General features: G+C 41.5%; 1 protein-coding gene across 2 annotated transcripts; it reads left to right on the plus strand.

Moving 5' to 3' along the window:
- The first annotated feature begins 51 nt into the window (after nt 1-51).
- Nucleotides 52-24,628, plus strand: MAPK14 (mitogen-activated protein kinase 14). 2 transcript variants are annotated; one of them, XM_086862213.1, is made up of 12 exons: nt 52-817; nt 7,551-7,680; nt 9,805-9,863; nt 10,236-10,347; nt 10,869-10,898; nt 11,322-11,369; nt 11,813-11,927; nt 12,891-12,962; nt 20,351-20,430; nt 20,925-21,003; nt 21,277-21,450; nt 22,257-24,628. In XM_086862213.1, exons 1-12 carry the CDS (start codon nt 702-704, stop codon nt 22,322-22,324), a joined length of 1,083 nt encoding a protein of 360 aa, XP_086718339.1. In that variant the 5' UTR covers nt 52-701; the 3' UTR covers nt 22,325-24,628. The 2 variants fall into 2 exon arrangements, with proteins under 2 accessions (XP_086718339.1, XP_023797972.2); XM_023942204.2 differs by lacking the exon at nt 20,351-20,430 and adding an exon at nt 18,300-18,379 and having other exon boundaries at nt 313-817.
- The last annotated feature ends 203 nt before the right edge of the window (nt 24,629-24,831 follow it).

A 24,831-nucleotide genomic window follows, 5' to 3' on the forward strand; every position in this document is an offset into this window, starting at 1 on the left:
TGCTCTGCGCCCGCAGCTCTCGCGAGCGCGAGCCTCAGGAGCCCTGAGGTGGCTCCGGGCTGTGCCGCCCGCGGGGAGCGGGCTCTGCGCTCGGGCTGTGCGGGGACACCGAGGCCGGTGCCCGCGGTTTGCGCCCAGGGCTGTGCGGGGTGTACGGAGCCGGAGCTCGCGCCCGCCGCCCGGGCTGCGCCATGAGGGGTGGGGCGTGAAGGGCGGAGGCGGTGGCTGCGGTGTCGCCTGCGCCGTCCCACCTATGGCGAGAGCGTGTCCCCGCCCCGCACGCCGGCGCCCCCTCCTCGCTCGCCGCTGCCCGCAGGACCGCCAGCCGCGCCTCATGCGGCCATCCCGCCCCTCGTGGCACAGCCCGGAGAGGGAGAGCGGCGGGGGAAGGCGGTGACGGAGCCGCGCTCGGCCTCGCCCCCCGTGCCTGTGGGAGGGGGCAGCGGGGGCGCGGGGCGGGGCGCGAGAGGCCGGCGGCGGCAGCGGGGGCGTCGCTGCTGCTGGGCTGCCCCCGCCCGGGAGCGCTGAGGGGAGGGAGCGAAAGAAGGAAGGAAGGAAGAAAGAAAGAAGTCGCTGCTGCTGCTGCTGCTGCTGCAGGAGAAGAAGAAGAAGGAGGTAGTGGCGGCGGCGGTGGTGCTGTTGCAGCCGCGGCCAGAGCCTCCCCCTCCCGCCGGGCCGGGCGGGGCGGGCTCCGCAGCGAGATGTCTCAGGAGCGGCCCAAGTTCTACCGGCAGGAGCTAAACAAGACGGTGTGGGAGGTGCCCGAGCGCTACCAGAACCTCTCCCCGGTCGGCTCCGGGGCCTATGGCTCCGTCTGGTGAGTGCTGGGAGGGGACGGGGCTGTGCGGAGGAGGTCGCGTTAGGTTGCCGCCCCGCCCCGCGCCCCCCTCTGCCCTGCAGGGACCCGCGGTGGGACCAGTGCGGGGTGGGCATCGCGACGAGCGGGGCTTGTCTGTCCCCCAGAGGCTCCTGTCCCCCAGCTCTTCACCGGCCTCCTGCAAGAGACGTTTTTCCTCCCGGGTTTACGCGCGGTGCTGCCGGGAAGCCGCAGTCTCGTCTCTGGAATGCGGTCGGGGATTGCACCACATGGCAGGTGGCTCTGAAACATTTTTGCAGGGGAAGATAATAATTTGTTCCCGCCCCCCCCCCGGCCCCCAATGATCTCATATGGACATATTTCAGTGCGACTTTTTGCAGTCAGTAGGTGGGGAGTGCAGAGGGATGGAGCCTGGTAAGCCCCCCCCATAGCTGTCTTTGCAGAGCTGAGGGCTTGGCAGCTCTTGTCCCAGATTCTTTCTGGACCTAAAGGATAGGTTATATTTGAGGCAATTGTATTTTTATCTCGAATTTGTTGATAGCCAAGAAGTAGAGAGAATGCTGTGAGGACTGTTTTTGTATCCCTGACTTGTTATAGTGGATTTACAAGCACCGATGTTTTCTTGGCAGTAGTAGAGGAACATAGGAAGACTCGTTTTATTGCTATAGAATTACTGCAGTATGTGCTCCCTGGGAGAGTAAAGTCCTGGTGTGAGACCTGCAGAAATACAGGGAGCTTGAAGAGTTTGGGTTTTAATGCTTACCTAATAGGAACAAACCAGGCTACATGTGTGAGATACAATGCATCCTTAATTTGTAGCTTCTCCGCTGAGGTGCGGTGGATCATTAAACATAAATGGAGCTGCATACTTTGCTTAAGCTTAAAGACAAGATATTGTTTGAATCAGTTTGATTCTAGACTTTAGCAGTCATTTAGTAAAGTGTTCACTGCCTCCCTTGATTAAGAAACATCCTCTACATGAGCATTCTGGTTTTTATTCTGTGTTCCTTGGTTCTGTCAAAGTGTGAGCAGAATTTTGAAATATGAGTGCATAATTACAAAGCTGCTTTTCTGTTGTATTCAAGCAGGCATGCCTATGTTTTTATTAACATAGTATGCAAATTTACATTATGGATGTCAGTTTTATTATAAGGAGGGACACATGCTGCATTCTGAAAATAAGTTGCTTTGCATGTGCTACAGTTTTAATTAAATGTTCAACTGTTCTTTACCTGTTATAAAATTGTTGGTAAGTTGAGCTTAAATAACATACATTTTTTAAAATGCTGTGATTGAAGTGTGCAGAGGCTTGCATTTCATAAAAGTAAACCAGACTGGTCAATTTTGTAGCAAGAATAACCAGTATACTTGCCGAGGTGTGTTTTTGTTTGTTTTTTTTAAATACAATTATAGAATTATTTTGATTGGAAGGGAGTAGACAGGTTTCTTTTGGTGAAAGGAGGACCTTGTTGACACAGCTGATAAATACCCATTTAAGTGCCACAGAGTTATGCTACTCCTGAAATGTAATGGGAAATTAATTTGCTCAGTGCCTCGTCCTTTGTATTTTAAGGTTGATCCGACATGATATACCCCACTCCTATTTTCTTTTCCCCTTCCATACAATCTCCATGGTACATGTAATACTTGCAGTTTGTTTTCAACCAGTAACTAAAGAGTTTGCATCATGAATTTCCTGTTTTGCTGTGTCAAAACTTTCAAAGATTGTGCAACTTTGTTCAGACCAAGTGAGACAGTTTTGTATTGGAAGCAATTTCAGACGTGTGGCACAGAGTCTTTTTACAGTCCATGTTAATGGCTTCCTGTATGTTCTTCTAAAAATAGTTTTCAGAAAAGATATAGTGATATGGAAAGTATGTCAGAATTGAAAAATTCAAGAAAACAACAAAAACCTTTGCATATTTATGGGAGTTTATTAAGCTACAAGTGGTGATGCATATTATTTAGGGTATTCCTGCAAGGACTTGTTCTGTTCTCTGTCTCTTTAGAGTTGTTTTTCTTCTCTCCCGTAAAAAGCTACCTAGTTTCATTTGGACTTTGGTGTATCCCTGTTGGGATAGTACATAGTGGTGTTTTAACAATCCTTAAAATGGTAAATATGTTTTCATGTATGTTCATGATTGTATTATTATATTCAAATGTAATCAATGCTCTGTTGTTTAAATTGTCAAAATGAGGCATTTGAAAATGAGGAATCTGCAGAAACTGGAGGGGAAAATGAATAAAAAAGAAAGCGTTAGGCTGCCAGATGAGTCACTTAGACTATGGAGCTGTTATAGGCTGCTTTGAATGTGCTGTTAGTATGTCTTGGAACTCCCTAACACACAAACCTGACTATTGTGGAGTCGGTGGGTGGAGGGAGAGGCATTTTCTGCGGGCAGCCTGAGACACCTGAGACATGTGCCTGAAGTGAGAGCAAATATTGCAGTGTTTTCTGAAGGGTGATGTGCAGTGTCAGAAGAATGAGGTTCAAATGGCCAGGTCAGGTATTTTTCAGGATCCATTTTTTAAAAACTGCAAGTGTTGGCGGTACAAACAGGGATTCGATTCCAAAACTTTGAGAAATATCTACACATATCCTCAGATTGATTCTTCCTAAGTCACATAACAATTGCCGTGGCATCTGTTGTATGAAATGCTGTTTTGTTCATTCTTGCAACATTTTGTGTATTTATACAACACAGTCGTTTGCATGCTTTTGTAACCGGGCCTGGATTGAAAAAAAAAAAGGTTCCCGATAGATGCATTTTGTAATATTTCACATAAGGAGGCAAGGGGCCTAGACAATACAACATCTTGCAGTGGGAAGTTGCTGAACAGAGATGGGATTGATTGATGACTCACTTCACTTGGAGGACTGCTTCGTTTCTTGCATGTGCTGGAGGGAAGTCTTGACTCCTGGCATCAATTCAGCCAGCTCTGAGCTAAGCAAAATGATGTTTTCACAGTTTTTGCCATCAATTTCTAAAAGGCTGTGAAGCACATTCTGTATACTCTTAGTTTACTTAATTATTATATTTTTGCAGGTGTTCTTTGTTGTATTGATGCCTTTGTAAAATAAGGGGCTTGGTTTAATTGCTTTGCAAGCTATCTGTGTTGCCTTAATTAATTTGGAAAGGATTGAACAGCCAAGATTTACTCTTCCTCAAAATCTTGCATAAGATTTTTTTTTAGCTTTTTTTTTTATAGACTGTCAGGTGATACAGCCCTCCAAAACGTGTGATTTTTTTCCCATTTCAACCCACGATTGTACTAACACTGAGTCTGAATTTCTTGGATACAGAGAAACATTATAGATTTAAGAAATTTTAAAACATTAGGCTTCAGAGGAAATTAAATAAACATAAACATCACCTTTGTAAAAACAGTTCCTCTATAGATTCTTTTCTAATCCCTTATCAAAGGGTGCAAGTGCCTCCAAATCCTGTGTGTGCTTGGAGGGACAGGTGCCTGCTCCTCCAGCAAGGTGTGGTAGATCTGTGTGGAGTGATAGGAACAGAACTGTAAAACTGAGTGGGATGAAGCAGCCACACAGGAAGGATTGGCAGAAAATGTGTGAGGAAGGGGAAGTTGAGTAGGAGAAGGGCAGATACAGAAAAGCTGTGAGCAGAGCTCTCAAAGTGCTGGCAAGAAGTTTGAACTGTAGGGGAACTTGGTATATTAAGAAGGGAAATTAGTGTGAGCACATCTGTCCTACAGTGAGATTTTTATTGCAGCTTTCTTTGAAGCAGAAGCTAATCTAGCACAGGAGAATGATACTTGCAACTTTTGTAGTGTGTATGGGAGGTAATGACTGAAGTGCAAGTACAGAAGTGACTGCAGTCAGTAATAATCTGTCAGGTACTAACTGTTTTTCTGTCTGCTTAGGAGTGCATAAATTAACTTCAGAGCTAGCGCTAAGGAGATTCAGCTTGGGTATTTGCAGAGGCACTAGCAATGAGCAGCATATATTTAGCAAAACAGCCTTTGCACAAAAATTAACATTCTGATTATCTAATATTTAAATTGTGCTCATAAGTAACCTAGTGCATACTTTAGTTCCTCAGACTGCTTCAAATGTTACTGTCAGTGGATAGGTTCTCTAAAATAATTCTTTTCTTCTAGCTCCTGTGTTCTGGATTCAATTCAGGTTAGATCAGAATTGTAATTTTAGCTTGCTCAGGGTGAGGTGGATGCATTTCATTTGCTATAGCACAGTACTATGTATGAGGTTTAAAATAGTGTGATAAATTCTAAATTTGTGCTGATCCTGTTTTAAAATGGATTTAAAACTGTGGATCGTGCAATTTTTTCCTAATTGGGCTTCTTTAGCTGAAATATGATCAGTGTAATGCAGCTGTTTTAAGTCTGTGATGAAAGGCAGCTTAGTGTCCTTTAAAATGTTCTCCAGCTGACAGCTGTTCTGTAGTTCTGCAGGAACCATTAGCCAGTTATCTGTATTGGCGGAAGATTACTCAGCATGATTTTATCTGTGGGGAAATAGTCTTTAGGCCTCAAATATGACCAAACTTTGTGTTCTGACCTTAAGTCTAGATTGTGAATGGGCAGTTTTAAAGAATTTTCTTTCCTGGGCTTGTGCATTGTGCTGTTTAACCAGTACTGCTGACTGCAATTCCCTTGGAGGTTGTACAGCTACTGCAACAGTACAGTGACTTGATATGACCCCAAAAGATGTAATTTAAAAACAGAAAGTGAAATTGAATTTCATCTGAATCCTGAAATAGCTTATTGTATGTCTGGTGGCTCTGAAATCTCAAAATCTTGGAAACCAAAAGAGAAACTTGACTCTGGAGTTGTGGAGGTTTGAGATGCAGGGGATCCCCTTCTTTGCAAGATGAAAGAGTTACTGGTATTTGCTGCATTTTGTACCTAAAATGTTTGGAAACTGGTGAAGATCCATGACTAATTTATAAGTGCATGTGCTGAATGATGATAACTACTCTTATATTTGCTCTAAGTTCTAGAAAACACCTTATGTATCATTAAAATGCTGGCATGTAATTTCAGGCTGAACTTGGGATATTTGTGTATTACAAAATGGTGAATTTTACCTGAGGCTGAAAAAAAAAATTGAATTCAGAATTTCATGAAATGTTGCTGCTTAAATACTGATTTTTTTTTTCTAGTAATATATGAAAACTTGAGAATTTGAAATCAACATTAAAAAATGTGTGCTCAATGTCTTCTTTTGTCTGCCAGGCTGAGGTGTAAAGGATGCATGTGGAAGTTGCTAATGGGTGTTTTTTGACCCAGTGTGATGTAGCTTGAGTAATTCAGCTCTGGCAGGCTGCTGCTCCTGTGACCCGGTGTACTCCTGTGTGTTTTCCAGAGAGCTCTTTCCACTCTGAGGATGCCCTTTATAGAAAGGGAGATGCTCTTCTTTCACTGTGCACAGAGGGTTTTTCCATTCCCTGCCAGGGCCTGGGGGAAGGGTCACTGCTCATAAAAAGGTGCTCGTGTAGTGTTTTCTATTTCTCATAAACTTCACTTACCAAATTCCTTGGAAACTGGGCAAATTTGAGATAGAGTCTGGAGGTTAATTCTTGGTGGTTTCTTTAAAAGTAAATGACATCTTCATTTATATCAAATAGCTCCTTTGGTGGGGTGGGCATTGTGGTTTGCATATGCAATTGTGGGTTTATTCTAGGACTGCTTTTGTGATTGGTTTTGAGCTTCATTAGTTAAGCTTTATATTTCACACTTTACCTTTATAAATATGTAGCATTCCTTTTTGCCTGATGTTTATCAAGGACTAGTGCATACTCACTTTTAAATGGAATCAGGAGTTCACCTGAACCATAAATATAGCAGGAAAATCAACCAGTATTGTCCTTGTATGACTCCTTGCATTCCATACTTTCCCCATATTTGTTGTCTTGGTTCAAGTGTTGATTTCACATCCTCTATTTCTCCTCCTTCTTCCTTTTGAACAGACCAGAGCTTTGTAAGTTGCATAAGGAATTACTTAAAATATAATTTTACTGTACTCTATGTGTGTGTGTGTGTGTCTATATATATATGTGTGTGTGTGTATATATATATATGCTGAGTAGGATTAAATAATGGATTCTTAAGAAAAAATATTATTTGTATGTACAAGGTTTCTGCTAAAGGGACAAGATTTGGTAATGTACAGCTATGTATCATTTATTTATATGCACTTTTGTATAACAGAACTTGGTGATTAGATGAGATTTACCAAAGAAATTTAATTTCAGCTTCAGTTATGATTGACAACAGTCATAACTGATTTTATTAAGCACAGGTCCTGGAATTTTGTATGGATTTAAACCATGAAAATAGTATTTTGAGCATAGTATTTTGTGATCAAGTGTGCTGTTTGAAAGTATGTTTAGGAATAGTGGTAGTATTTACAAGTACTCTTCTCTCCAGAGTTTTAGTGCATAATTATGTTTAAGAGCACTTCAGACACCAAAGTCATAAACCTTTCTCTTTTTTCTACAAGATTTCCCGTTACTTTGTGGACAAGACTCATCTTTTAAACATTTTTTGCAGCAACCAAGAGTTGTGTAAATATGTGGGAATTCTGGGTGGTATGCAGGTTATGGACCAGGAAACCTGGAAATCATTTTCATTGGAGAAATGGTGTTGCTTGTAACTCAATGTCTAGATAATTCTGTCTAGAATAAGTGTGGATTTGAAGGCATTCATATAAGGTTAATTTTGATGATTTGAATACTCTCTGTTGCAGTTCTGCCTTTGACACAAAAACGGGCTTACGTGTGGCGGTGAAGAAGCTGTCCCGGCCTTTCCAGTCCATCATCCACGCTAAGAGGACCTACCGGGAACTGCGGCTGCTCAAGCACATGAAACACGAAAATGTGAGTGGTGGGAGAGGGTATGAAATGCTTTTCTGAAGTTGGACTGAGCATCCATCAAGATTGCTTTTAAATATCTTGCTGGATATGTTTTTTGTCCTAGTGCTAAATGCAAAGCTTGCAGTAGTCCAAAGTATTAGAGCTGTAGCATATGCAGAGTAACAAAACCAGCCCCAAAAAACCCCACAGTAACCAATTTTGTATTAAAAAATCATAATATTTTCTAGAATAGTCTCAAAATCACTATTTAGCAAGTTCATAAGGACTTGGAACACATTATTGTGGTTACTTGTTTTAGTAAACTGCAGTTTTTGTTATGTTAAGCATTTATTTAAAGAAAGATTATTGTATTTTAGTGTCTTCTGGAGGGCTTTTATTTATTTTTTTTTTGGCTTGCCTGTATCAGAAAGTTATAAAGCAGACATTCATTAGATTCCTGTGGGTAAAATAGGGAGGAAAAAAAGGGTGGTGATGAAGGGGTGGAAATTAGATGGCTGTTCATACGAGCCATCCACTTAAATCTTCAACAAGGAAGCAAACCAGAATGTGGCAAATGTTATATTGAACTATTTTTTGATAAAGCTTCTATTTGGTCTAGATGACAATTGCCTGACCAATTTCCTCTGTGTGTGACATTAACATGCCAGTGTATTTATACTGCATGGTGTTTAGAGCAAATTCTGTGTGCAATGGAGCAAAAATTCTCATAACCAGAACTTGGTAGAGCTGTCAGAACATGAAGAAGAAAGGAAGGCTCTTGGTTTCTTTTGTCCCAGCAAACTTTGTCTTGGCAGAAGGCAAATACTGTTTGGACATGAGCTGAGCAAAGCCAGGATGGTTACCACACACAGAAAAGCCAGGGATAGTCTGATTGTAAGGATCTCCTGGGCTGATCTGTTCAGAACTTCATGCTGTGGCAGGAATGGTTGTGTGGTGTGGTTCCTGACCACTGCAGTCAGCAGCTGGTATCCCATAAATCATCTTGATGTTTTTGGTGTGGCTCACATCTCTGGAACTTGTGATGCATGTTTGTATTACTGTCAGTATTTCTTCCTGTGGGATACCATTGTCTCAGCAGTAGAGGTAACTTCTGATCCTGCTTAATATCCATAGAAATGTCAAATGCTGTGGGTTGGAAGGGTTCTTAAGACCATCCAATTCTACCTCCTGCCATGGCAGGGATACCTTCCACTGGACCAGGTTGCTCCCAGTCCCATCCAACCTGGTCTTGGACACTTCCAGGGATGGTGTAGCCACTGCTGTTCTGGGAATCCATTCCAAGGCCTCCCGATCCTCGAAGGGGAGAATTTCTTCTTAATATCTGATGTAAATCTACCCTTTCAGTGGAAAGCAATCGCCCCTTGTCCTAGCATAACATGCCCCTGTAAAAAACCCCAGTAGTACTCAAGAGTTTCTTTCTAGACCTTTTCTCATATCTGAGATATTCTTCAAACAGGAAAGCTTTGATTTATCTTTTGACACACCAAAGAAAAGCTAATAAGGATAAGCAATTAAAATTAGTTTGTGACTACAGCTGTCTGAGATTCATTAATATTTTTTGATTGGTATTGCAAAGAGCCTATGTATCTTTAAGAGTAAGGAATAAAAGGAAGTTAAGTCATTTTTACAGATATATATGTGTGTATATATATATATTATCAGTTCATCATACCTTCATTTATCTGTGGAAAGTTTGTCTAGGTTGTGATTTAAAAATCCTGCAGATGCAGAGATGATCAGAGCTGATTCAGGCAGGCATATTAGTGCTACTGTCTTGACTATTCAGATCTCAATTTTGAGTAAAAACATTTGGCTTTATGTGGCACAGAACATGTGAATGTGGAAGGTGTGGTGGTTTGAGGGGCTTGGACATAAGGTGGTTTTTTTGTATCCTGTATCTAGTTCATGAAGATTTGAGCAAGCAAATGGAGCTGCAGAGCTCTCAGGTGTGTCTGCATCAGGTTTTTAAGTTCCAGGAGATCTCGTTAGCTTGCATAAAGCACAACACTGAACAGATGGAAATTAGACATCTACTGGAATAATACTTCAGTGTCACAAAGGATCTTAGTAACTGTATAATGGTATGCTATAAATATATTTCACAGCTTTTCACTGTTTTCTTTTTAGGTTATTGGCTTGTTGGACGTGTTCACCCCTGCCAAATCACTAGAAGAATTCAATGATGTGTAGGTAACTTCTCTGAAGATTGCAACAAAGTGTCTTTGTATCTCCTTATGCCTCCTAGGTTATGACAGAAATATTTGTCTCTTTAATTTGTCTGCCATCACTCACAAGTAATTCTGAATTCCAGCACAAAGTTGTAGTAGCTCCTAAGCTGTTGGACTCATCAGAATTGTTCACTTGCTGTGGTTTGCTGCCCAGTGCTGTTGGAATCACTATACTAATTTGCTACGTTATTTAAAGTGTCATGATCTGTGTTTCATTGAACAACGTGCTTTGGGACAGTCAGCTCTGCCACTGGAGATTTATAGGGAATTTTTATCCTAATCCTATTCAAGAGATTGCTTCATGGCCCACGTGTTTGCTTTTGTCCACAGGTACTTAGTGACGCATCTCATGGGAGCAGACCTGAACAACATTGTGAAATGCCAGAAGCTCACTGATGACCACGTGCAGTTTCTCATTTACCAGATTCTTCGGGGCCTGAAGGTGAGTGCTCCTGTCCTCCCCGAATGAGCACAGCTCACCATGGAGAGTGGAAGTTCTTGGTGAATGTTACATCCTCAGAGATTCAGTTGAGTGCATAGGGGGGCTTCTGTAACTTCCCTAAAGTATTGTATAATAATATTTTATTATGGTTCTTTCACTTCTGCCTCTCTGGAGCTCTGCATCAGTAAGGTTATCTATCATTTTTATGTGTTCCTATGGACAGAGCCTGAAAAATTATGAACTGTGATGCTCCCTGGTCTGCTCTGGCTATGAATTTTCCATTTCTTCAGTTTTGTTTACTTGTGTTGTTCCACTCAAGTGGCAGCACTCCTGGGTGTTCCTAAGGAGAGGCAAACTGGAACACCCACCTGGTGCAACCCACAGACACACAGCTGGCTCCTTCTGCAGACAGTCTGGAGCATCTGAATTGTGTGGGCTGGGGTAGGGCAGTATTTTCTAGGGAAGAGATGAGGAGGTGGCTGCTTGGACTGTTACATAAATTTTGTCATCTTATTTTACAGTACATCCATTCAGCTGACATAATACACAGGGTGAGTATTCATTCTAAGATTGTTTCCGGTAGTGAAACAATATCTTTAAAAATTAAGCATAGACTTTTACAATGTAGCACCAAGAGAAACAAGAGAAAATTTTCTGAGAATTATTTTGGTTTAGTAGTAAAAAGATTGACCAGGGAAAGTGGTTGTCAAGATCCATAATTTTCTTTTGTGAATTCACTTTTCTCTTAAATACAAATATGCAGCACCAGTGTTGCTTTTATGCATTTTTGGTTATATGTGACATCTCTGAGAGCCACAGGAGAGATTTCTGACTCTGTGATGAAGTAATTTATCCAAAGTTAATATTTGCACTCAGTTAGACTCTGTATTTTTATCTCCATTTAAAATTTTATCTACTTCAGATTTGTGAAACATCACATATTCCGCTGTTAATGCTGATGTTTAATTTTTTAGGATTTAAAACCTAGTAACCTAGCTGTTAATGAAGACTGTGAGCTAAAGGTAATGTAATTAAAAAATCTGGTTTGTCTGACTGAGAATTGAGTGAGTGCCATGTGAATGTCCCTTGCAACTGAAGTGTTAAAACAATTCCTTTTGAAAATACTTTCATAGAAAAAGAATAATGTGCTTCCCAGTGGTAGAGTTATAAGGTAGTGGTTTTTGTATCTGGTCTTATGTTTTTAGTGAATTGTCATGAAAGTGCAGAGTTAACAGCTTTAGTTTGTGTTTACTTGTTTTGGAGACAAGATACCCAGACATAATTCTGATTGTTGAGTCCTACGCTGTTCTAGCCTAGTGTCTTTTCACAGGTTGTGAAATTTGGTTTCATAATCTATTTTTGCAGCTCTCCCACCCCTCCTGTCCCCAGTTCAGTGATTGTCTGGTTGTTTGTGCTGGGTAGTTTGCACTGTTGCCCTGCAGTGGTTGGTGTTTTGTGTTTGCAGATCCTGGATTTCGGGCTGGCCCGGCACACGGATGATGAGATGACCGGGTACGTGGCCACCCGGTGGTATAGGGCCCCTGAGATCATGCTGAACTGGATGCACTACAACCAGACAGGTAATGCCTTTAGCACAAGAATTCTCTGTTTTGTCAAGCTTCTGAATTGTGAGGGGGAGGAAGAAAAGAGGTTGTCCTTGTATGTGCTCCCGCTTCATTTGATTGCATACATTGACACTCTTGGTAATTGTGCTTCAGAGCTGGTATTTGAGCCACAGTCTGTCAGATGAAGTTAAGTAACATTGTAATAGCATTCACCAGGCTTCTTTAAATTTTAGCCTTTGAAACTGCAGTCAGCAAAATATTGTCGGCACTTATCCCTTGCTTTTCCTGGCACAGTGTTTTTTAAAATAAGTCCGTGGAATGTGTCTGGTTGAGGAGAATGTCTGGAGCTGTAATGTGAAGAAATGATAAAAAGTGGATAAATCTCCCATCCTTTCCTCTCCTGTTAGCCACTTCTTCACAGGTTTATCTTCCTCACAGTTTCCAGTATCTTCTCTCCAGCAATACTTGCAGATCAAGTGCAGAGAAGAAAATCAAAGTCTGAGAATAGTTCTTGTACAGGAGAGCACCAAAGAAAATTATGTGCTACCCCAATTTCATATATCAATACCTTACAGGGTTTCTTTCCCCCATCTTGCACATGTATGGGCTTGTCTTGTATCTTCAGTGAAATAGTTGGTGGTTGTTTGGGTAGCATTTATGTAAGGCCACATGCAAATCCATTCCTCAGAGTCCTCTTGCACAGGTTTCTTCCTCTGATGGTTTAGATTCCTCCCCAGCTCTTTGGTGTTCAGGTCAGGTTATAGTCTGGAAGGAGGAGTTGCCTGATCTTGAATTCTCTTATTTGTACAAGTTTTAGATGACACAGAATAGTATCAGTTAGCTTGCAATATATTTCAGATTGCCTCAGTGTCATGAGACACTGTAAGAACAGAGTTGTTTGCACTGGTTGGATGGGGTGGTTCTGCTGAGACTGTGTTTTTATGCATCATGTTTTGTTTTCTGTTTTATTTTGTTCAGTTGATATTTGGTCAGTGGGTTGCATTATGGCTGAACTGTTGACTGGAAGAACATTGTTCCCTGGCACAGACCGTATCCTTTAGAAGTAACTTATTTTTTGAAATTGAAATTAGATCTTCATTTTCACATAATTGACATGAAAATAAATTCTGGATTTAGTTATGGACTTTCGTTAATTTGTTTTGAAATTAATGGTTTCTTTTACTCACAGTACAAGAAGGTACTTGATTTGGCTGCACATCTGTTCCTCTTTATTGTTTGTTATCATCACTAGATTTACATAATGTTTCTATTACTTTCCTTTAAGTTTATTTAAATTTATTAGTTGAGTTTCTAGATAATACTTGCATGGATGTTTGCCAAGAATCCTCTCATGCTTCAGGTTTCTTGCAAATGTGATTCCCTTCTGGCCTCTCTTCCTTTTATCCTGGAGGTATCCTGGTGGTGAAAGCTGTGGGTTTGCAGATTCTTTAGTGCCAAAGTTCTCACTAAAGTTGCTCTGAAATGTTTAGGTTCCATTTCCATGCTTGACTGGAAACAGACTGTGAACTTTTTCACAGTGTGCTTGTACTGATGTGAAAAATCAACCTTGAATATGACCTTTCCAAAATATTTTTGTTTTGCCTCATCAAAGTAAGACACTTCGGCAAATTTGAGAGGACTTTGTGAGATTTGGTCCTATTTTCCCCAGAAAACTGGAAGTGAGACTTGATGCAAATTGTTGCACTTAAAATTTTTGTTCAACCACACAAGATTGGGATGTAATTTACTACTGGCAAGATTTTTCATTGCCTAGAAATTGGGCTTTCATTTGCCAGAGAAAATTACGTTGCCCACGTTCTACCAAAGTTTATTATTTCAACCACAGTTTGTTCATTTTAATAACTTTTGTTAGTTTGTTAGTATTTATGTCAGTTAATTCAAGTATGTTAGTACTTGATGGAAAAAAAAAAAAATGGTGTTGGAATTTCTGCCTTCTGTTTAATTTACCTTCAGAAACCATCTGGATTCCAAAACTCCCTCCTGAGAAGCTTTCATTCCAGCTTTCAGTGTCACCTCCCTTTTCCGTGTTCTTTGACTTTATCCTCTCCTCTTTTTCTGCTTGACTCCGTCTCATAATTTCTCTCTAAATTTGTTGTATTTGTACTGTACTATGTAGTCATCTCTGCTTTATTTTTCTGTTGTCAGAGACAGAAACTGAATTAAACAAAAGCTGGTATATTTTTATCTGTTGATTCACCATGTGTAGGTTGGTTTGGACAGATATTTTTTTTTTGTTTTTCTTTTAAGAAGAACTGAGATACCAAGAAATGTTCATTCAAACAAAGCAAAAGTCTTTAAGCTGTTGCCATTATTTGACCCTAGCAACAGTGACACTTCAGATTTTAAAGAAATTGATGATTGCAACTAAATTATTTGTAATAGGATTTGCAATGTATGTGAAATGCTGTAAGATTTTGATTTATTTTGTGGTTTTTATGAATTGAACAAAATGGTGATTCTTCTAAGTCTGAGAAGTTTTTTCTCCAGCTCTGTTCTTAGCTCTAAATTAAAGCCACTGATATCTGCAATGCAAAATGGAGTTTACTTCTAGGGTCTAATTTGTTTGCTTTATCATAATAAGGTACTTCGCTAATTTATGTCTCCCAGCAGATGCTTGTGATAATTTACTTTAAATGCTCAATTTCTTTTGCAAATGGCAGTAATGCTTTTTAATTAAATGCTCTTTCTGTTCTGAGTTTCTCAGATTTAAGAAAAACAGACCAAATCCTTTCCTATCTTAGACAAAACTTTGTAGTACTGTAATTCTTCCAGTTCTTCCGTGTGGTTCCCCAATTTATGTTTGTGCTTTTTGATCAAAAGGTTAAAACTAAAAGGGAAACAGGGTTGGTTCTGAATCTTGCTTGTGCATGGAACACTTACCCAAGGATTGGAAGGGGACCCAGGCTGGCAGCTTTCACTCCAGTCTGCTGACATCTGAAGACAGCAAGCAGAATTAAGATAACAGTTATAGTTTCTTCCTGTCTTGGAAGGCTTTTTGAAATCTTCATATGTGCATTATTTTCCGAGAGAGTTGAAGGGGTTTTCCAGGTTTATATCCTGTTGGGTAGTTCTGGGCTCTTAATAATTTCATTGTACCCACGGATTTGCAGAGGCCCTTATTCCTCCTGTAGTGTCTCTGTACAATTGCTGACTTACTTTAGAATTAATATAAACATGAATAATTTAAGGTATGTTTGCCTTGTGTCCAGTAGCCATGGATGTTGTATATCCAAATCCACTGCAGTTCTAGAAAATTCCCTGTGTAGTTGGAGGCAATGTGATTTTGTGTTGCTGGAAACTGCTCCTGTTTGACAACTGAAAATTTGAAGTAGTTCTTGCTTTTCAGTCTCAAGATGTAAATTTTCTCGACTGTGTAGCCTTACATTTCCAAAATTAAAGTGACAGAATATGTAATGGCTTCTCAGGATGATCATCCCCCTGTTCAGATGGTTCTTTTGTTGATCCCTTTCACCAAGGATTTGGCAGAAATGCTGTGATATTATTTACAGTCCATCACATATTTCTTTGTACAGCCCTGGGATGCACCTGTGCAGTAGACGTAAGCTGTAAGTTCATTTTCAGGTAAGTAATAAAGTTGGACTCTGAAATAATGATCTTCAATGCTGTCTGTGATGACTGTGGCTCTGATAAATGAATATTGAGTTTAAATTTCTGAATCTGTAGGGATTCTAAACACAGCTGTCATTGACTTAAAGCAAGAATTAAGATACTCTTAGAGAAAAACCCTGTGGTTAATTTAGGCGTAACTCTGCAGGATTGCTGAAGTACTCCTAATTTACAACTGAATGTAAGGAAATTGAATTATTCCTATTTTAATCTATGGGTGAAGCATTTGGATGAAAGATGGATTTCTAATACTGGTAAAATCTCTGCCAGGAGGTGGAGAAGGGGTTCAAGATTGTGGGAAATGAGTCAGAGACCAAAAAATGAGGTGATGAAAATCAGAGTGCTTCAGGCATTGGACTCTGATGCTTTCTTGTTGGTATTGTTGTATCTGTCCGATGCCAAGATCAATTTCTGTTAAACACATAAATTTTTACAGCTCTTGTAGTGTGAAGGATTCATACAAGTAAGTAGGAAAGCTGACATTGTTTGAATATTTGATTTGCATAAAATAATATAAAGTAAAAATAAGACTATCTCGATTTTTTTCTTGTACTAGTTTAGCTTTTTCTGTGTGTTTTAAGTTGACTGCGTTCCCTTAAACTATGAAGAGTGTTTTTATTACTATTTTTATTCAGTATTATGAAACTTCCACAATAACTAACCAGTCTAAAATTACACATTCTTCTGATACACTTTATTCTTGCTTGTGGTGGCAGCTAAAACAACTTGGAACTTTGCTTTGCCTGGATAAGCTCTTACAATCTTGTGAGATTTGCTGGTGGTGGTGATAGCAGGTTATTTTCTGAACTTTAGAATCCCTCATCAGTCCTTCTTGAAGCTGGCACTTGGGTTATGCATGCTGTGCTTTCCTTCTCCATGCACATGTGGTGGTGTTTTTCTTCTGCTTTGTATTTACTAAATCTCATTCCTGTCTAATTGCTTGTGGCTCATTTCTCTGGGATGTGATTGGCCCTGTAGTTAAAGAATGCTGCAGTTCAGCAGGTTATAGATGGCAGACCTAAAACCAGAAGCAAGGTTGGGTTTTGGCAGTGCCAGTTCCATATTCTGTGTTTTTTCTTGTTTATCTGAGAAGTATGTTCCACTAGCAAACAGGGCAGCAATATTGTTGACACACCAGTGCAAAAGCTTTTAAATGCCTTTAAATAATTTAAACTGAGCTGTGGCATGTTAGCACTCTAAAATTTGCACTTCAGCTGCTGCTTGCACAAGAAATCTGATATAAATGAGCCAGTTGTGGTTAGTAGTGTCCTTTGCTAATTCTACAGCAGTGGATATTCTGATCTCATTTTAAGCATTGACTGTTCAGAGTTAGCAATTCAGCTGTGCTAAATCCAACTAGATATTGGGTTTACTCTTAGATTTTGAGTGTTTTGAGTAGCTAGAAGTTTGCCAAGTAACTTTACAAATGAAAAATGAATTCAGCTGTTCTGACAAAGTGCTAATTCCAGGGCTTTTAATTTTATAGATAAAACTTTAGACCAAAGTTTACCTCAAAAGATAAAGGTTTTAGCAAAGCATTGGTGATTTCTTTCATACAGACTTTGCCATATTACAGGAACTCTGAGTTGTTCACTAGGTTTTTTTTAAATAGGTGACAGTTCTTGAAGTTCTTGTAGTACTCAAAGGATACTCTTGAGAAGAAACTGCAGCTGTATCTTCAGCCATCAGGAAGGCAATGATCCCAGAATACAAGATTTGTCTAAAAAAATTATGTAACTACTTTTGTATAATTTTAAAGGCAAATGTAAACATTACAGACAGTCTGAAATCCCTGTGAAGGATAATTCAGGAAAGAAGGGAGATTCTGTATTGATGGTTTTAGAAAGGATATTTTGTGTCTCCTTAGTGTCATGAGATTTAGACATAAAACAGTATCTTTGATGGATTTTTCCCCCCTCAATCGTGTGTTTTGTCACCTAGTACTTGTTGGAGGGGACAGCTCGGGCTGGCACATGGCCTGGGGGGAGCTCTGTTCCTGGTAAAACATTCTTTCCATCTGCAGTGTTCCCTCTTGAGAGCTTTCCACAGAGATGTGTTAAACCTGAGCGCCTGTTCTGTTTCTCCCTGCTGTTCCAGCAGGTCTGGAGAGCAGAAGGGATGTTCAGGTGCTTTGATCCCCCTGCCCTGGTGGTCTCCAGGAGGTGCCAGGACAGGACCCTGTGCCAGTGGCAGCAGCTCAGCTGCCCTGGCCGTGGGCAGGGTGTGCCCATGGTGAGGTGATGTTGCAGGGTATGAGCAGAGTCCAATCATTTCCTTACCTTCCCAGCTTTACAAGTGGCTGAATGAGCTTGAAGGTGTTCACAAAAAGCCTTGATTTTCTTCTTAATATGAGTGCCTACCCTTTCCAGCCTTCTGCTTTACTTCAGCTGTCACTAATGCAACCTAATCCTGCTAACTGCAGCTTGGTGTGGGGCCTGAGGGAGTGAAGGGAGCATGGAAATTCAGCCTTTGCCAGTGGGGCAAAAGATTTCTGCTCCAAAATACTTCAGGATGCAGTGCCCAATTCAATGCATGTGGAGTATCTGTAGACAAGATGTTCAATCTGTCTGATGCAGAGAGCTCAGTTATATTCAGTTGTAAACAAGAGGAATATGGTTTGCGTAAAATAGCTTTTCAGTCAAGGCCTTGTCAGGAATTAATTTTCAACCCTAATAGGGTGATGTGTTGCGCTTTTCATTTTGATTTCTCCCAGCATTTTCCTTTATGGTCCATCATTAGATATTGATCAGTTGAAGCTCATTTTGAGACTCGTTGGAACCCCAGGGCCTGAGCTTTTGAAGAAAATCTCCTCAGAGTCTGTGAGTTTACACTTTGATTGTAATATCTGCCCTTTAAGAAGTCCCGAGTTTGTGTGTCGTTCTCCTGAAGTCTATCTATAGAATGTGTTGGGATTTATTTTCTGTTATTTTTCTTCCTTTGTAATTCTTTGTTCTTGGATGGCTTTAAGTTCTTATGCTTTGTGTATCTGATCTTTATTCCTCTTACCTCTGCTCATGGTATGATTTTATCCTTTCATATTCTCATTTTACTGCTTCGTGACTTTTTTCTTAGTTTGTGGGTTTATGCTTTGTCATCTATTGTATGATCAGATGTTACTGGGGAAGTATTTTTCACAGCTAAGAGCTTGAGGCTTGTCTCAGTTGTTTTTTCTCCACATTGCATACCATGGGATCTTTCTAAATAGGAGCAGGTGTGTTATCCTCTAAACACACACAGTTCCTTCTGTAGTGTGATTAATTTCTGAAGTGCTGCTGCCGTATCTTTGTTTTTGTAGCAGAAAATGCCTTGTAGGTGCTTTGCTGTAGCAGCTGTTCCAGGGCACACAGCAGACTTTGCGCTTGGCTATGTGAAATGTTGTTGTATGGGGGCCTTTTACCAAGGGAGCAGCAAAAAGGCTTCCTGCAGTCCACTTTGGGAGGTGACCTCTATTTTCAGAACCTGTGCAAAGACAGTGTGAAATGGCCTTTAATTCTACCTGTTCCTGAAGGTGGAGTGAATAAATCAGAGCCAGGGATTAGCAGGTGCATGCACAGTGAGCACTGAGGTCACTGCTGTTTGTGAGGTGCAGCAGAGGATCAGAGCTGTGGAAAGTGGTGAGAAGATTATGTTGTGCTGCAGCTTAATGTTCTTGTAACTGTGACTGTAAATACAAATGTGAGATTAGCCTTGAATAACACCTGCTGAAGTGATGTGCAATGCAAATTGGGATAAATTGGTCAACTTGCTGAATATCCCACCAATGTAAAAAGCCCTGGGATGTTCCATCTTTGGAGAGGTTAAAGCTGAATAACCCAGGTTGATTTGGTTGCCCTGTGAACTGACCTTAAGGCTACTCTGGTGTTTGAAGTACAGGGGATTAGGAAGAGACATAGGGTGGAAGGTTGACTAAATTAAGCAGAAGATTAATTTACGTGTGTAAGTTGAAGTGGGTCTTTCTTTAAACATTATTGCACAATAAAAATAATAATTGCTTTTATCCAGGTCTGAAACAAGTCTGTTTAAAAAAAAAAATAACAGCAGTAAAATACTATTTCTACTCTTTTTCCATTGTATGGAAAAAGCAAAACTCAGAAGTGTTTGAGGGTTTTGTGTGTGTCACTATAATAAATTCTGGTTTTCTGCTGCATTACTTTACTTACTCTCACTTTCCCTGTTCACTGATACCTGTTAACTCTGTTTTATGCAATGCTAATGTTTTGCTAATTTTGCATATAAAGCCTTCTGTCACCTAGCCCACTTCAAAGGGCACTGAAAGCTGTTCAGAAGGTGTCAGTTGTGAGCAAGTTTCACTTTGCACCACAAGAAACTTAAGCACTTTCTATGCAGCAAGAAAAAAAATCTGGTAACCAGTGCAGAGGGTACAGTTTTTGTTTCTGTTTTAATTTTTGTTCGTTTTCCTGAAGCTGTGTATAGCTGCACAGCACAGGGAAAATGTTGTGGAGTAGCCTCAGCCAAAGGAAACATCTACTCTGATGGCTTAAAATTGCTGGGAAATGTGAACACAACGTTGTTGCAGTGTAATGCTACTTCCTTTGGACAGAAATACTTTCTCTACTGGCAGTTACCAACTGAACAGTGATTCTCCATTGCTTTAAGTGTGCACTCCTGTAATTGCTGAACATTTCACAGGTAGTTGAACAAATTAGTGGACCCTGCCTGTATGGCATTTGCCTTGTGGTTTGCAGAAGAGATGCTTTTGTATGCGACTGTTTTCTGTTTGAAATGGGTTTTGCACTGATTTTAACAAAGCCCTTGACGAGGCACTTAAGATATTAACCAGCTTCAGCAGATCATGCGTCTGACGGGAACGCCCCCTGCATATCTCATTAACAGGATGCCCAGCCACGAGGTGAGATCTGAGCAGAGGAAGGGGGTTTGCAGGGCAGGGCTTCACTCAGAGTATGAATTAAATGCTTGCATGTGGCATGGGGTGGGCAATTAACTACCTGCTCTTCTGCGAGATTTTTGTACTAAATGAAGATTTGGACAGTGCGTGCTCAACCACAGATGTGTGAGACTTGGCTGTGAGCTGGTTTTGCGTTGTGTGCTGTGTTGTGCAGGTCAGCACAGGACAGCAGGCTGCACCCAGCCTTGCTGGGACACCAGGGAGTCAGCTCTTCCTGCACCTCTCTGCTTTCTAGTCTTTACCCCAAGTAATGTCAGCTCTTCCTCTACTGTCATGAGTGCCTTAGCTGGGGCAGGATAATGCTGATGTGCTTAGTAAGTGTCAGAATAAGCAAGGAGACAGACCATAATAACCAGTGCTTCAGGATGGTTGAAAAGTACTTGGTCTTGCTGGCTGGACGATTGTCTGATACTTCAACAGAGCATTTATTTCCACAGGCAAGAAACTACATCCAGTCTTTGTCTTACATGCCAAAAATGAACTTTGAAAACGTGTTTATTGGTGCCAATCCCCTGGGTAAGACCTGTTTATTAAATTTTCCTGAAACTGAAGGTAGCATGTGTTGGGACACAGAGATACCCAAAGTTTTGTTCTGCCTTCAGGAGTAGAACAGGGTTATGTTTATGAAGGATGTGTGGGCCAAGGGTGTAAGAGGAAGAAAATGCTAGATGATGGGTGGGTCCTGAGAAACTACAGATTCCCCATCTATGTCGGGCTTTTAGGAGCTTTACATTTCAGAATAGAGTCACAGCTCATGTGAGAAAACCTCTCTGTCTGGTGCTCTTGCAGCCGTGGACTTGCTGGAGAAGATGCTGGTCCTGGACACGGACAAACGCATCACAGCCGCAGAGGCGCTGGCCCATGCCTACTTTGCCCAGTACCACGACCCCGATGATGAGCCCGTGGCAGACCCCTATGACCAGTCCTTTGAAAGCAGGGAACTTGAGATTGAAGAATGGAAAAGTGAGTCTGGGGGAGGGGAGCGAGAGACAGTCAGCCTCCCTTGTGTTTGTAGAATCATGGGATATCCTGGGTTGGAAGGGACCCACAGGGATCATGAGTCCAGCTCCTGGCCCTTCACAGGGATCCTTCACAGCCCCAGAATCCCACCCTCTTCATCCTTGAGAGCATTGTCCAAATGCTCCTGGAGTTCTGGCAGCCTCAGGGCTGTGCCCATTCCCTGGGGAGCCTGGGCAGTGCCCAGCACCCTCTGGGGGAGGAAACTTCCCTGAGATCCATCCTAATCAGACCTGCTACAGCTCCAGCCACTCCCTTGGGTCCTGTCACTGCTCACAGAGAGCAGAGATTGGAGCTGCCACTCTCAGATCTTGGTGAGTCCTTTCTCCTTTCTCAGTCCTTTTGCCATCTCATGAGCTGAGGTTCAACTAAGCCAAGGTTAGAGGCACAGAAGAAAGTGATAAAAACGTGGGCATGCTGTCGATCCTGTTGTTCCACTGAGTGAAACTGCCACATGCTGTGCAATATTTAGCATAGTCCCTGGTAACTAATTACTGCTAGGACCACACAAACATATCTTTCTGTTCAAACTACTCACATCTCTCAATGCCCTGGAAGTATCATTTATTGTGTATGTTGGTCTCTGAGAGCGGTGTAAGTGTTCTTCTCTTCTTTGTCTTAATTAAGCAATACTTTTTGTTTAAAATAGTGTTAGAATATTGGAGATTGTTTCAGGTTTTCTTGCATGAAGAGGTGTCTGGTGGTGCTATAACAGTCCTGATGCTAAGTTTCTGTCCCACTTCTCCCCCCAGGCCTGACTTATGATGAAGTAATCAGCTTTGTGCCACCACCGCTTGACCAAGAGGAGATGGAGTCCTGAGAAACTGCTCTCTTCTCTTTGTCCCACTTCACTGTGAAGGGAAGGCCTTTTCATAGGGACTCTCCAATTATCATTCAAGTGCCTCATCACAACAATATTCTCCTTAGTGGAGGGGTTTTGTGTGTGTTGAACTGGGGAGGGAGGGGGGAGGGAAGGAAGCTGAGTCTATGTAAACATGCTGCATGCTCTTGTATTCTGTGTACAGCCTGGGGCAAGCCTCTGGAGACCTGTTCTGACTGCACTTAGTTCTTCCAGAGTAACAGTCCACCACCAGTCTGCACTGCTGGGGTGAGGTAGGAAGGTGACCGTTAAAGATTTGGTTGCAATCGTTGCCATTTATCAATTTTCCTACAACTGAGTAACCTCAAAAAGAATGAAAGTTGGTTTATAAGCTTAGAGATTCCTCGGTTTCCTTCAGGACTGAAGATGGGATTGAGGAATGTCCTTGTTCAATACCAGGTGTCTGATTTACATCCAGATCTTCCTGGTACAGCAGTGTAGAGGCCTTCCAGTGTATGATCCTTGGAACACAAAAAGATGTTGTTTGAAACTGTAAATATGTTTGTGCCTTAAATGAATGGGCAGAGAGGGGAAAAGAAGTCTGGGGTAGAAATCTGACCCACTGTTATTGAGGGTGAAGGCTCCCAGGTAGCCAGGCACGAACTCAATGTAAATGGGAAATAACTTCGAGGCAACAATTTCAACCCCTGGATTGTGTATTCCTGTGTTTTTCCCCTTCTTCCTCCTCTTGTTCTGAGGCTTCTCAGCATTATCTCCCAAGAGCCAGAGGTTGGGGAAGATCCTTGCTAGCCAGACGTTTGTGTATTCTGTTCCCTACAAGGTAGTGTGTTTTTGCATGTTGTAGCTGTATGTGAATGTAGAGCTGCTTGATTTTTGTCCTTACTTTTTGGGGATGGCACTGGGGGCAGTTCAGTCGACAGTGAAATGTTTACTGAGTGCCTCAGGCAGTGCCATAAAATCACAGCATCCTTCCTCCTGTGCTGCAGCTCCTTGTGAAATACCTGCCATCCTAGAGGCTTCAAAGAGGGAAGGATGTCATGTCCAACAACAGAGAAACATGCACCTTTTTCTTTGTTCTGACCACCTCTCTGCAGAGGAGGAGAGCTTGGGCTGAAAGGTTTCTTGTGAGATCAAGTGTAACAAATGTTCTTAAAGAAATGACTACAGTATCTTGTACCAGAACTTATTTCCTGATTTTTCTTTTTGGAAGTATTGGAACCCAAAGCAAAGAAATAAGCATGCATAAACACCCAATCACCCTTTCACTGTCTATATCTATAAATACAAATATTTATATACATGAAACTAACATTTACTAGAAGGTTTTTTTTATCCTCTCACATAAGAGCTTCTTGGCTATTTCTTAGCAGGTTGATCTCTGCCCTAGGAAACTGACAAGGGAGTATGTTTGAATACAAACATGGTTCAAATATTCTGTATTTTCCAGGACTCTACATGAGTGAAGTGCCCAGAGTTAGAGACTGACAGGAGGGAGGTTTCTCCGCATGTTTGTGTGCTCCATCTGTAGCTGGGGAGCTCAGGAGCCCAGTTTGAGGGCAAATGTTTGAGGAAACATTTTTAGACCTTAATTTGTTGTAGGCATCCTGTGTGGGCAATGCACCCGTGTATGTGAGGAGAAAGGCTTTTGCGGTATTTTGTATTCTTGTTACCTGTGGGGCACAGAGTGTTTTTATAGTGTTTTTATCCCATGTTTGAAGAGGCAGCACAAAGGGATGGGACGTGGATGACAAAGCCATTGATTCTTCCCAGGCTACTTCCCAGAGATCTCCTCAGGCCAAATGTTCAATAAAGGTCTGGGCTGGGATGAAGAGAGCAGCTCTGTTGTGCTCTAGGATAAAACTCTCCACAGCCCAACAAAACCAAGACAAAAAAATCTCCCTTTTCTGATGGGCCAGCAGTCTGGGTATTCGAATGAAAATGTAGATATACTATGTAAACCTACAGCAAGATTATTTTTATCAGCCATTTTATGTGTAGATGCTACAGTGTGATTTCATGTGGAAATATTGCTATTGGTGTTGTGTGTGTGGGTGTGTCTGTATGTGTGAGTGTGAATGGTTCACTGGAGTCTGTCCTGAGGGAGCCCCTGGGGCACAAACTCCCTGCTGCCAGTGCCCTGCTGTGCTCAGCTGCCTGGGCAGGACACTGCACCCAAAAGCAGAGATCTGCTATTTTGTTTCTATCCATGGATTTTGCTGTAATTGGTTATGCCAGATAAGATGTCACAATACCACTGGTTAAAAATAAACTCTATTTTTCAGATTTACTGCACTGCTGGTACTTGGAAACCTCTTGCACTGAAGTGCTGAGTTTTAGCATGGTGTGAATTTCTCTGCTGTGCTGGATCCTGGGTGTGAGGGCTGGGAGGGGACAAGGCCATTCCTTGCTGGCTGACTCTGCTGCCTTGGGGACTTCTTGTCCATGTTTGTCCCAAGAGAATTTTTTGCTACAAAAATATCTGGAGT

The sequence above is a fragment of the Cyanistes caeruleus genome, chromosome 24, assembly GCF_971803275.1.
Source record: "Cyanistes caeruleus chromosome 24, bCyaCae1.hap1.1, whole genome shotgun sequence".
Taxonomy (NCBI): domain Eukaryota; kingdom Metazoa; phylum Chordata; class Aves; order Passeriformes; family Paridae; genus Cyanistes; species Cyanistes caeruleus.